At 39.9% G+C, this 12664-nt stretch overlaps 1 protein-coding gene and 1 non-coding gene across 2 annotated transcripts in view; both read right to left on the reverse strand.

Moving 5' to 3' along the window:
• Positions 1 to 1374: 1374 nt before the first annotated feature.
• LOC125357829 lies at positions 1375 to 1481 on the reverse strand. Its single transcript, XR_007212222.1, has one exon. It is a non-coding gene; the product is annotated as a U6 spliceosomal RNA (small nuclear RNA).
• A 4218-nt stretch (positions 1482 to 5699) lies between these two features.
• Positions 5700 to 12664, reverse strand: part of Soga3 (SOGA family member 3) — a 37065-nt gene continuing 30100 nt past the window's right edge. The window contains exons 5-6 of the mRNA XM_048354048.1: positions 7802 to 8977; positions 5700 to 5918 (exon numbers count right to left, since the gene is read on the reverse strand). Of these exons, the coding sequence (XP_048210005.1) occupies positions 5808 to 5918; positions 7802 to 8977 (1287 nt within the window). The 3' untranslated portion in view covers positions 5700 to 5807. The remainder of the gene's footprint in view (positions 5919 to 7801; positions 8978 to 12664) is intronic.

The following is a 12664-nucleotide window of genomic DNA, read 5'->3' on the forward strand; positions in this document are numbered from 1 at the left end:
TAAATAAATAAATAAAGGCAGTTACCAAAAAGCCCCGTGAATGCCGGTCTACCACAAGAGGGAGACCCTGAGTCATTTCTCTCTGCTAGAAAGTCTAGCAGTAAAAGAGGCCATTTAGTATATATACATGGTTCAAAGGATATGAGGATTCATTTATTATCCTCTAGAGAATTACTGATCCTATGTCTTCTAACAAAAATGTTAGAACTATCCAAACTAGTGAAAGCAGTATATTTCCAGTAGTTGTATATTAAAATGACAGTGAAATGAAGCCAATTATTGGCTACTCATACCCTAGCACAGAAAAAAACAAGCCTGCACATAGAAAGGACTAGAAGAGAAAAGTTCATAGAGACAGGCTTTGATAGGAGTTTGGGAATCGTATTTCATTCACTTATAGGGGATAGAGTGGGGAAAGGAAAGGAAGATCCCAATGGGAGCCAAGAAGAGTGGGTGCTAGACTTTTGGGAACTGGAAGCTCAGGTGAAAATAATGTGGCATTTATTTGTGAGATTACAATAAATGATAAAGAGATACGGATACAAAAAAGGCCTAAAATTGCTATTAATACTAATTAGCAAATCCTATCAAATCTACTAATAATTTGAAAGAAACCATTTTAAAGAGAAAATTGAAAGAGGATGAGTACAGTGGATGTAATTGTATGTATCTATGAATACAGAACAATGAAACCTACTGAAATTGTTGAGATTGGGAAGGAAGCAAAGGAGAGTAATAGGGGAAAATTGATTGAAACATAATATAAACATACATAGAAATATAACAATGAAATTTCTCTCCCTGTATATGTAGTATAAAATTATGTATAAAATAAAAAAGCAAAAATTTTGGATCTGGGTTTTAAATACCCTAGTCAGGAATTTCAGTTAGACAACACTGCAAAAAAAATTGTTTTGGTGCAAATCAATAAAACCATATGACCAATTTCAAAAAGCCAAAACAACTGCTAAAATAAAAACACTTAAAAAATATATATATATATATATATATGCCAGTTCTCGGGCTTGAACTCAGGGCCTGAGCACTGCCCCTGGCTTCTTTTTGCTCAAGGCTAGCACCCTACCACTTGAGCCATAGCACCACTTCTAGCTTTTTCTATATATTTGGTGCTGAGGAAATGAACCTGTGGCACAGCTTCATGTATATGAGGCAAGCACTCTGCCACTAGGCCATATTCCCAGCCCTGATTATATATTCTTATAGTAGATTTTTGAATGTCATGAAAGCTGGTACTTTTTCATAGGTTGGGTTTTGGAGGTAACCTACGTTGAAACCCAGCTACAAGAGAATATATATAACTATGAACTTAAAACCTTTTCTACTTGTTTATGAAGCTATATAATCAGGAATTAAAAATATATGGAACGCTTCACAAATTTGTATGTCATCCTTGCACAGGGGCCATGCTAATATTCTCTGTATTGTTCCAATTTTAGTATATGTGCTGCTGGAGTGAGCAATAGAATCAGGAATATTTATAGATTTAAATTTACTAAACACAAATGTCTGAGATATATGAAAAATTAGGTCCCTTCAGGACAGCACAGCCTGGAGTTGATTTCTAAGTATTTTTTATTTCAACAATTGCTACTGATATTCTTTTTCTCAACTGGACTGTTCAAGACTTCACTGAAAAGTACCCTTCAAAGTGTCTAAAAAAATTATCCACACCTTTAGGAGGATAGCTACCATTTAGAACTGCTAATAAAGAAAACACAGCTTCAAACAGATAGAACATAGATGCATATATAATTGTTTAGTAACATGAAAAGACCTTTTAGAGATCCTATGATTCTGCATACTTCCAGAGCAGCCAACATGGAATAATAATAACAGCAACAAAAATAATAATAAAGCTATCACTACTTCCGCTTCCTCTCATTGAGCAACACAGAAGCACAATTTAGAAGTATCTGAGATGTCAGCAGCATCAGAGATGCTACTATACTTACTGAAGTAACTGCTAAGGGCTCCCTGTCATGCTTAGGCCACCTAGCATTCTTATTTCATGTGAGTTACTCTCTGCAATGCTACAAGTGGGCCTTTGAGAATATCAGGATAAAGTCATAAAATATTAAGTTTTTTGTATCAAAATGTATGTGCAATTTCTCCTATTATAAACCAGATAAAAATTCGAAGCAGAATCAAATTGTGCTTTAGCTAAAGGTAAAACTGCTAAGTTTCCATGTAGACTGAAAAAAATGATATCAAACCCTGTTATTTTAATAAGTAGCTAACTCTTCTTGCATTGTAACACTATCCTCTGTCAGTTTCTGTGAATATTTGGAATAAAGACTAAGCTACCTAGCTGACATTCCAAATTTTGCTGGCAGCTGCTTAAATAACCATATCCCATTTTGTCATATAACTGAGGAGTGGGGAATTTGAGCCAATATACATTCCAGGCTCAGCTTTGAAGTTTCCTTTCTGTTAACTCCTCTCAGTAATTTATATTTAAAAATAACCAACAGAATCCCTTTTTTCCCCTTAAATCCAGGCTAAATTAAAAAAGACATGTTTCCTATGCTCAAGAATGTGCAATGCAGTGAATTTTCTATAATAAGATTTGCTTTTTGTGAACTTATTTCTAGTGTGGCATTTAAATCACCACAACTTCAAAGGTACTAAAACAGTTTTGTTTTTAATACTTGGGAGGATTTTTTAAATTTTGCTTTCTTGATGAATCAAAGAAACCTGGGTGTTCTTTTGGAACCAGCTTAATGAAACAAAAACAATGTGAGCAACAGGGTCAAAGGGGAGAGGAGAGAAATGCTGGGGATTTCTCTTCATATCTCTTGGACATAGCTTGTTAAATTCTCAAGTCGAGGTTTTGTGTTATGAGAGATGTGGCCTAGATGCTGAGGGCCCACAGGAAAGTGCCAGAAACAGGGTGAAATTGGGCAAGGAAAAGGTTACTTCGTGCCTACTGGCAGTTGGCTGAGACTACCATTTACCCATGGACCCCAGCATGTTCCAGAGACACAGGCAGGTCTTAGTGCCCTGACCTGGATACACATCTTTTTATATACCACAGTAGGAGAGAGGGAGGAGGGAGAGAGAGAGAGAGTCTGTACATGCAGGAAATTGGCTACTCAATGGACAGTACCGAGTTGTAGAAAGAAACCCTTCCTTACAATTCAATGGAACACAAAATTCAGAGCTATCAGAGAGGCATCCCAAGTCTACCAGCAGCAGTCAGTTTAGTTGTGCTTCAGCCTACATTCTCCTCCCCAGTATCATATAAGGGTTCTGCATTTGAAGGACTGGATAGGATTTTAAGATTCTCCTTGAATTATGTATAATCAATACTTTGGGAGCTCACAAGTAAGATTACACTTCTATTGGCAGAAAAATAAGACCTGAATTTCGAGAAGGTCTGAAGATGAGGCTGGTGTTTGGTTCGTTTAGTCATCTCTTCTTCCTTACTGGGCCATAGGTCATGGTAAAGTGTATCACTCTTGTATATATTTGGGTCCCTTTGAAGAATACCTATGGGGGTTATTATAATAGAATATCAGATTCTCATCAGGCTTTAATTTAGTGTGCCCCTACACCTGTATCTGTGAGTATGCCTGATCCTGTCTTCACACTCTTCATCTTGGCTTTCCTTTTTTTTATTTATTATTCTGGACAAAATTGATGATCATACAGTGGCTCTGCTGTAATACTAGCAACTAGGAGATGGAAATTTGCAGTATCATGGTTCAAGACCAGCCTGAGAAGAAAACTTAAGACCTTTGTCTATCTCAGCTAATAACTAGTCACTGTGGTACGCACCTGGCATCCTCATTACACAGGAGGTTAAGATTAGGAAGACTGTGTTTTTAGAAAAGCCCTAGCAAAACAGTTTGCAAGACCCCATCTTAACATAAAGAGCTAGGTATGATGGTGAAGACATGTCCTTCCAGTTATAACAGAAAACATAAATAACAAACTTGTAGTTCTGGCCAGCTTGGACATAAAAGTAACAAGAATAAGGAGGCATGGCTCAAACAGTACATTGCCTGTCTACCAAGTGTGAAAGCCCTGAGTTCAAACCCCATAACTACCAAACAAGAAAAAAAGTAAAAGGAAAACCCAAAAGCCAAAAGGCATCCTCCAAAGTAAGATAAACAGATACTATGTTTGATCCTAACACTCATTTTCAACTACTATGGAGTTTTTTAAATGAATACTCACAAAGAACTGGACATGTAAGAGATAGGGCTTTAAATATTAGTGCTGTTCATGTTATATTTCTGGGACTCAGGATCATTATTAGCATCATTGTTTTGCTGTGGTGGTTGTCTTTATATTTTGGTGGTACTGGGGTTTGAACTTAGAACTCAGGTTCTCTTGCTGAGCAGGTAGGCTTACAGCTGAGCCTCCAGGCTTGCTTTTGGATTGTGTGTGTGTGTGTGTGTGTGTGTGTGTGTGTGTGTGTGTGTGTGCCAATCCTGGAGCTTGAACTCAGGAACTAGGTGCTGTCGCTGAATGCTTTTGCTCAAAGCTAGTACTTGAGCCACAGCTTGACTTCCAGCTCTTTGGTGGTTAATTGGAGATGAGTCTCACAGACTTTCCTGCTCAAGCTGGCTCTGAATCTTGATCCTCAGAACTCAGCCTCCTGAGTAGTTAAGGATTATAGACATAAGCCACCTGCAGTTGGCTTTTGTTGCTATTTTCGAGATGGGGCCTTTTTTCTGCCTTGGTACATGCAATTCTCCTATATTAAACTTCCAGTAGTTAGAATAACAGGAATATGACACAGCAGCCAGTTCTTCATTAAGAAGGATTTTTCTGGATGTTTTTCTTCCTGAAATGTCCTTGAACTTTGATCCTAACACTCTCAGGCTATCAAGTAGCAAGAATTAGAAATATAAGCCACCAGTACTTGGCTCCAATACCAATTCTAGTGGAAGTGCAAATGTCTTCCATTGTATTATGTTTTTTGCTGAGGCCAAGAAACTTCTTTATTAGTGATTTTTAATATATGTGCTACCCCAAACCTCTAAGTATTACAAGTATATGACTATGGTGCTATGATTTCTCAATCTTGAGTGGCGCTGGTGATTCCAGGTTTCCATTGGGAAAAATACCAACAAGACAAACAAACTAGGAGCTATTGTTTTTTCTGCTTGAGATGTTTTATGAACCACATTTCTAGCATTTTTTTTTGGTCTGAAGGCAGTTTGGAGGGGCAGACTAGTATAGAGGCTATAACTCCAGCTAATAAATTGTATCACAAAGTAAATAAAGCAAGAGGTGGCTTGGTGAGAAGCTAGTCAAATAAAATACACTCAGGCTTCTAAACATGTCTACAAAAATAACAGAGAGAATGTTTTAATTGCCTTCCATGAGGGCCACATTTCATTTATTCATGTATTTTGGACAGATAATGTGGGATGTTAAAATTATCTTGTTGGCAATATACTTTATAAATCTATATAGTGAATAGCAAAGATAACCTTATACAAATCTATATCTATATTCATAAAGGAAAGGTGTAAACTATTCATTAATAGTCTGCAAGTGTTTATTAATACAAGTGCAAACAAAAGCAAAAATTAAAATTACTTATACCAAAAGATAATTACATTTTCATACCTGAAATATTTTCGTGCTCAGGCTTCTTATTAAATTTGGTTGTGGTAAGATGAGTTGTGTCTTTTTTACAGAAATAAGCAGTCTTCAGTGTTTTTACAGCATTGGTTACTACAGAAATTATACTTCTTTTACTTCTTTTCTTGAAGGATGAACAAAATAAAACAAACTGAAAACACTACAATGAATGGTAAATGATGAAAGACTTATAGTACAAAAAACAGTGTAAAAAGGAAGACAAGTTTAAATATTGTTGTGTACGAAAGTGATGAAAATAATACAAGAATGAGAATAAGCAAAATGATAGGCTGGAACATCTGGGAAGGTAAATGCAAAGACAAAGAGAAGAGTTCATTAATTTTTGACACATATTCACATCAACTAATCTATTTACTTAATTTAAAATCAAGAATATTCCCCGAAGCCTTTATTAACAAAAATCTGAATCTAGTACACAGTTCTTTCACTCTTATTTCTATTTTTCCCCCTTGAGAGTATAATTTAAGAAACCACACACATGCTCAGAATATTAATAAGAAAACTGCAATTATTTACTAGAATAGAAAAATTGAGCTTTAACATTTCAAAATCCAGTATGTTTCATCATAAACTTTCTCTTTTCATAGCAAAGCAGAGCAACATGCAAGATAAATAAGCAAAGGGTTTGCAGTTTTGCTAGTTGTGATTCTAAAAGGCATTCTAATGTCATTCTTCTGTGCATAAACTGAAGTATAAGTATAAATATTTTGCCAGTCGCTGGTGGCTCACGTCTGTAATTCTAGCTACTCAGAAAGCTGAGATCTGAAGATCATTGTTTACAGCCTGGGGCAGAAAAGTCTTGGGGAATCTAATTTCCAATTATACAGCAAAAAGCCAGAATTGGAGGCGTGGCTCATGTGGTAGAAGGACAGCCAGCCAAAAAGCCAAGCAAGAGTGCTAGGAAGAGTGTAAGGTCTGAGGTTAAACCCCAGTACCAGAAATTTAGTCTTGCGGGTCTTAAGAGCCATGCAAGCTGTTGTACTTCAGTGGGTTGTCCATTGGGTATATACCAGGCTTGCCACAAAAGACAGTCATGCCTTTTGTTTCATTAATGTAGATGAATTTTGACAAATGGTCTCTCAGAGGCCACCATACCTGGTGAGTGGCCCAGTTCCATTCATCCGGTGCCTCTACTGGTCAGGGTAGAAGAAAAATGCTGATTTCCCCTGGTCTGGAATTGCTATTACTAAGTCTGTGGTTTACTGGCTTCTTAAAGCTATTGTGTAACACTCTTTTACCAGTCAAGAGATTTTTCCACTACAGAAATTACAGTGATTTTCTCTGAAAAAAAATCATGTTACTTTAACTTATGGTAGAGGGGTAGCTTGCTAATTGTGTACTTTTTATGTAGGTTTACCCAAAGGGCATGTCTCTTTGATACTGTTTTCTGTATTTATCAGTAAGTATCCACCAATCTCGCTTCTTTATCTATGAAATCTGAAGCTCAATTTGAATCTTGGCTCAAAAAATCTCAAGTGGGGCTGAGAATATGGTCTAATGGCAAGAGTGCTTGCCTCCTACACATGAAGAGCTTGGTTCGATTCCCCAGCACCACATATATGGAAAATGGCCAGAAGGGGCGCTGTGGCTCAGGTGGCAGAGTGCTAGCCTTGAGCGGGAAGAAGCCAGGGACAGTGCTCAGGCCCTGAGTCCAAGGCCCAGGACTGGCCAAAAATAAAATAAAATAAAAAAAAACTCAAGTGAACACTTGAAGATTCCTATTCAAGCCTTTTTATATATTATTGGGGGGGGGGGGGGGCAGGCCAATCTGCCAAAGTGGAATCAGATAGAAGAAACGACTTAAGATAATAATGTACAATGAAAAAAAATCCTTTAATCTTTACACATAAAACCGAGGGTGGAGGGGTTCAATTTTTCCCTTAAAAGCAATAGAGGGGAGACCGTTAGGAATGAGTGGGTTACAGTAAGAAAAAAACAAAAAACCCAACATACACACACACTCAGGTGTGAAGTATTCTGGCATAAAAACACAGATACCCTAGGGGGGCTTGAATCCCCAGCCAGGGTGAGGGATTGGGGGTCCTTCCCTACGGCGGGGATGGAAATCAGGACAATCAGGACGTGGAGACGCCCCACGAGGAACTGCAGCTCCGCGGGCCAGCCTCGCCACCGCCGTGGCGCGCAAAAGGCAGAACTGTACCTGACTCACGGATATAGGCTCCTCGGCGCCGCGTTCGTCGGCCGACTTGGGCACCTCGAGGCGGTCGATGAAGGTCTGCAGCTCTTTGCGGAAGGCCTTCATCTGCGCGTTGATCCGGTAGAGCAGCTCGTGCTCACGGATGCGGCTGCCGTCGTCCTCCTCCTCCATCAGTCCGAACAGGTCCCCGTTGGCCACGTAGATGCGTGCCTCGGTGATGATGGTGCTGGTGTCGGCGATGAGCCGGTCGATGGTTTTGCCCAGGCGTTCGGCCTCGGAGCGGATGTCCTTCATCTGCTGCCGATCGGAGAAGCTCTTGGGCCAGGCCCCCGGCGCGGGGTAGAAGGAGCGGGTCGGCGTGAGGCAGCGGATGTTCCGCACCTCCTCAGAGTCGCTCTCGCCCCCGATGGGCCCTTCGCGCTTGCGGTGCGGCGGGCGGGAATCGTCGTCGCTCTCCTTCTTGCCCGCATCGCTCTCGGCGTCGCTGTCGCGGGGGCTGCCGCGGATGCCCAGGTGCGAGGCCAGGTCGTAGCGCTGCATGTTGGACATGAGCACGCGGTTCTCGTACTGCAGCTGCATCACCTTGCCGCTGAGCTCGTTGATCTGCAGGCGGGCCGCCTTCAGCTCCTCCTGCAGCGCCTCGGTCTTGGCGCTGTCGTGGTGCCGCGCGCTGTCGTGGCTGCCGGTCTTGTATTTGTACTTGTTCAGCTCGGCCGTGATGCGCTTGTTCTGCTCCTCCAGGTCCGCCACGTTCCTGCGCAGCAGCTCAGTCTCGTCTTCCACCAGCTGCAGGTGCTGCCTCAGCTCCGACAACGACTCGCTCTGCTCCCTCATGAGTGGGTTGGCAGAGCCGTTGAAGTCGTCGCCCCGCAGGTCGTCCAGTTCGGCCTTCAGGCCTCGGTTCTCCACCTCCAGTTCAACGATTTTCCGGCCCAGGATATTGGCTTCTTCCTCCACCAACCTCAGACGCAGTTTGAGCTCAGCCTCTCTGGTGCTGGGAGGTCCCCCGGCTTCTCCTTTGGGCAGAGGACTGTCCAGATCGCCGTAAAAAGATCGGTACTTCTGCAGCTCGTGTTCGAATCTGTCCTTTTCTTTATCTATCTTGGCCATTTTCTTCCGCATCAAGGCAGCTTCTTCCTTAACGAACTGCAGCTGGCATTTCAGATCTTCGTTGTCCTCCTCATGTAGGGAAAAAGTGGGGGAAAGGGTAGGAGGTCATTGTTATGGAAAGAAAACCACTAAGAAAAGACACCTGCAGAAAAAAAGGGAAAAAAAGTATTTCTTTTCCCCGTCCTTAAGATTTCATGGCACATGGAGAAGTAGATGTTGTATATTCTCCAAGTACTTACATTCTTTAGCCAAATAGAAACCAGGATAATATTACATCTGGGAAACAAAAGGAAAAGGAATATGAAAAGGAAAAAAGTAAATACTTCAGTTATCACTATTCAGATATTATTTCATGTCATAATCATGTATAAATGTTTGGTGGTCATTTTGACAGCGTCCCTTTTGTGTTGTTTTCAAATGATGTAAATTGCCCTAATTGTAACAAACATGACATCCAGTACTGTGAGGCACATGGTTACTACCCATTTACTCAACACACTAACGTTCTCACAAATATGAAGTGAATCAATAATCAAACTTGTAAGTAGGTTATACAGTTCCAGTTTAAAGATGTTCAGTGAATTATTCAAGGTGACATAGCTAATAAATGGGGAAGAGAAAAAGGGGGCAGTTTGAATCCATTCCATCGGAAACTAAGGTTCTTGACCACTCTGCTATCCAAGGAATAATCTTCCACTATGGTCAGAGAAAATGGTAAGTTTTCCATTACACATGACTACTAAAAGAGGATGCACTGCCATGAGTGTGAAATGGATAGCTGATTTTTCTTGGAGAAAGGAGAACAGAATAGACATGGTAGAAAGTCCTGTCTTTCATTCCTAACACAACCATCAACTCCTAGGCAATGAAAAGTTCTAAAGGAAAAGTGGGAATATTTTTTTTTTCTGAGAGCTTTTGTAAAAGCGCATTAACTATGCCCCAGACTATATTTCCCAAGGGCAATTACTCAGCTTCTGTTTTGAGTATGCCTTTGGGACATGTAACTTCTGTGGAGTTTGGATGCCTTGTTTTTACTTAATTTGTTTTCAGTTGTTTATTTACTTTGTAGTACTAGGAAGAGTTTCGTCTATTGTCTTGTACATACTCATCAAGCTCTCTGTCACTGAACTAAAGCTTTTCTCTTAAAAAACAAAACAGGGGCTGGGGATATAGCCTAGTGGCAAGAGTGCCTGCCTCGGATACACGAGGCCCTAGGTTCGATTCCCCAGCACCACATATACAGAAAACGGCCAGAAGCGGCGCTGTGGCTCAAGTGGCAGAGTGCTAGCCTTGAGCGGGAAGAAGCCAGGGACAGTGCTGCTCAGGCCCTGAGTCCAAGGCCCAGGACTGGCCAAAAAAAAAAAACCAAAAAAAAAAAAAAAACAGGAATAGAAGTTCCTTATCTAGCTCTGAGATGTATGAGATGAAGTCTAACAATGAAGTAGAAGGTGATGAGAAAAATGAGTTTCTGCCACAGGTGTGATTCAGAACCTATGAGACAAAAGTAATGCAGGACAGGGCATGCTTGTTTTATCCTTCCATATATTAATAGAGAGCTGCTGGATATGTAGAACCCACAAATTATACCCCTTCTTTCATATAATACTTCTATCAGCTATTTGAGTGATTTTTTTTTTCTTTTTACAGAGAGGAGTTGCAGAAAAGAAGGAAACATTGCAGAGATTTAAAAAATATCAGTAGTCGAGAAAGTAATGAAAAAGAGGAGTAGATCACAGGGAGATTTGTCATAAGATTCCATTCCTTATCTTCTCAGAGATGGAAATTGCCCTGCAAAAACTTGGGAACCAGGAAATATAATCGTTTAGATTACATCAACCAAGGAACCAAAGATATCCCTAATGCTCTGAACTTACTTATCTCATTGGGTGTACTGCCAATAGTAGGGACAGAGAACAAAGAAAAAGGAATAACAGGGACAGAGAACAAAGAAGAGTGGGTTTGGGGTAACGGATATGGATTTAGGTTTTTTAAATGTTTCCTTTTTATACGAATGGAGTGGAAGCATCTAATAAGAAGCCTGTAGAACCTCAGTGCTGGCATCATGCAGATTATACATCGAGGCCTGAAGAGAACTCAGATCTGCAGAGTACATGGGAGTGAGATTCTTTGATGTGATTGGTGACATCATAGTAGTAGTTATAGGGACAACTAAAGAGAAGTAATGAAAAGATTGTGTGGAGAGTCTAAGGTCAAATAGACTACTAGTTAGAAATAATATTTGAACACCAGTTCAAATATTATTTTATGTAGGCCAAATTTTGTTAGAAAGACTACGTAGAGACTGTTATTACAACAAATGTAATGTTTCCATTACCACAAAAAAAAAAGAGTTGGAATGTTCTCATATGCTACAGCTTGAGTCTAATATGCTACAGTTTAAATATAACTAAAACAGCAGTGGGTGGAATAGAAGCTGCTGAGTGGAGCAGAATTTTACTTCACTGGTCATATTAAGCAAATAAGAAAGAAAATACCTGACTTGCATATATATAAGGTCTCCTAATCAGATGAATGATAACATGAAAGTTATTTTTAGGCTTGGACATGTTTTGCATATAACAAAGTCATCATGAAGGAGATGTAGCAAGATGATGATGGTACAGATAGTATTTTACTTATTTAAAATGACATCTTTTCAAGATACACACTATGTGGATTTTGCAGTGCCACAGCCCTGTATGCCAACTTGCTTTGCATCCTAATCTTATTTAAAAAAATGATAAACTACATACAAAGCTGGTAGGGATGCATAATTTTTGGGTGAGGGGAGCAAAAAAGAAGAGAAAGTAATGGAAAATGCCTGATCCATTGTACCTGAATAGTGAATGTTTACTTATTTTCTACAATGAATAGTAAGCATGAAAAAAATCAAAGTGTTTTGAGGCTTCAAGAAAGTTGTCATTTTCATGTATATTAAAGACTCACTTATAAGAAGATAGAAATGATCTATGAGAAAGAAAATATAAAGAGGATAAATAGCTAGAAAGATGTGACTTGAGCCTGAATTTGCCTTTAAAAACCCACTTCTAGAAGCTAAATTACATTCTAAGCAGTTCTATATATTAGTTCATTTAATTAACTAAACAACTGTTTAGCTTGTTTTTTGTTTTTTTGTGTTCGCCTGAACTCTGGGCCTGGGCACTGTCCCTGAGCCTTTGTGCTCAAGGCTAGATAGAGCTCTACAACTTGAGCCACAGCTCCACTCTGGCTTTTTAAAAAATAGTTAGTTGGGCTGGGGAGATAGCCTAGTGGCAAGAGTGCCTGCCTCGGATACAGGAGGCCCTAGGTTCGATTCCCCAGCACCACATATACAGAAAAACGGCCAGAAGCGGCGCTGTGGCTCAAGTGTCGGAGTGCTAGCTTTGAGAGGGAAGAAGCCAGGGACAGTGCTCAGGCCCTGAGTCCAAGGCCTAGGACTGGCCAAAAAAAAAAAAAAAAAAGTTAGTTGGAGGTAAGAGTCTCACTGGCCCAGACTGGCCTTGAACAGTGAGCTTCAGATCTCTGGGTTACAGGCTTTAGTCATCGGTGCCCACTTATGTTCTTCATTTTATAGATGAAGAAACAGAAGCACAGAAAGAACAAATATCATGTCAAAGATCACACACTTATTATATAACCAGAAATTCCAGTCTAAGCAACACAACCCTAAACCTATTATTTTTATTTGCTAGTCAATGTAATTTGCTAGTAAAAAAGAAAGAAAGAAAGAAAGAAAGAAAGAAGAAAGAAAGAAAG

Source organism: Perognathus longimembris, chromosome 9 (genome assembly GCF_023159225.1).
Source record: "Perognathus longimembris pacificus isolate PPM17 chromosome 9, ASM2315922v1, whole genome shotgun sequence".
NCBI lineage: Eukaryota > Metazoa > Chordata > Mammalia > Rodentia > Heteromyidae > Perognathus > Perognathus longimembris.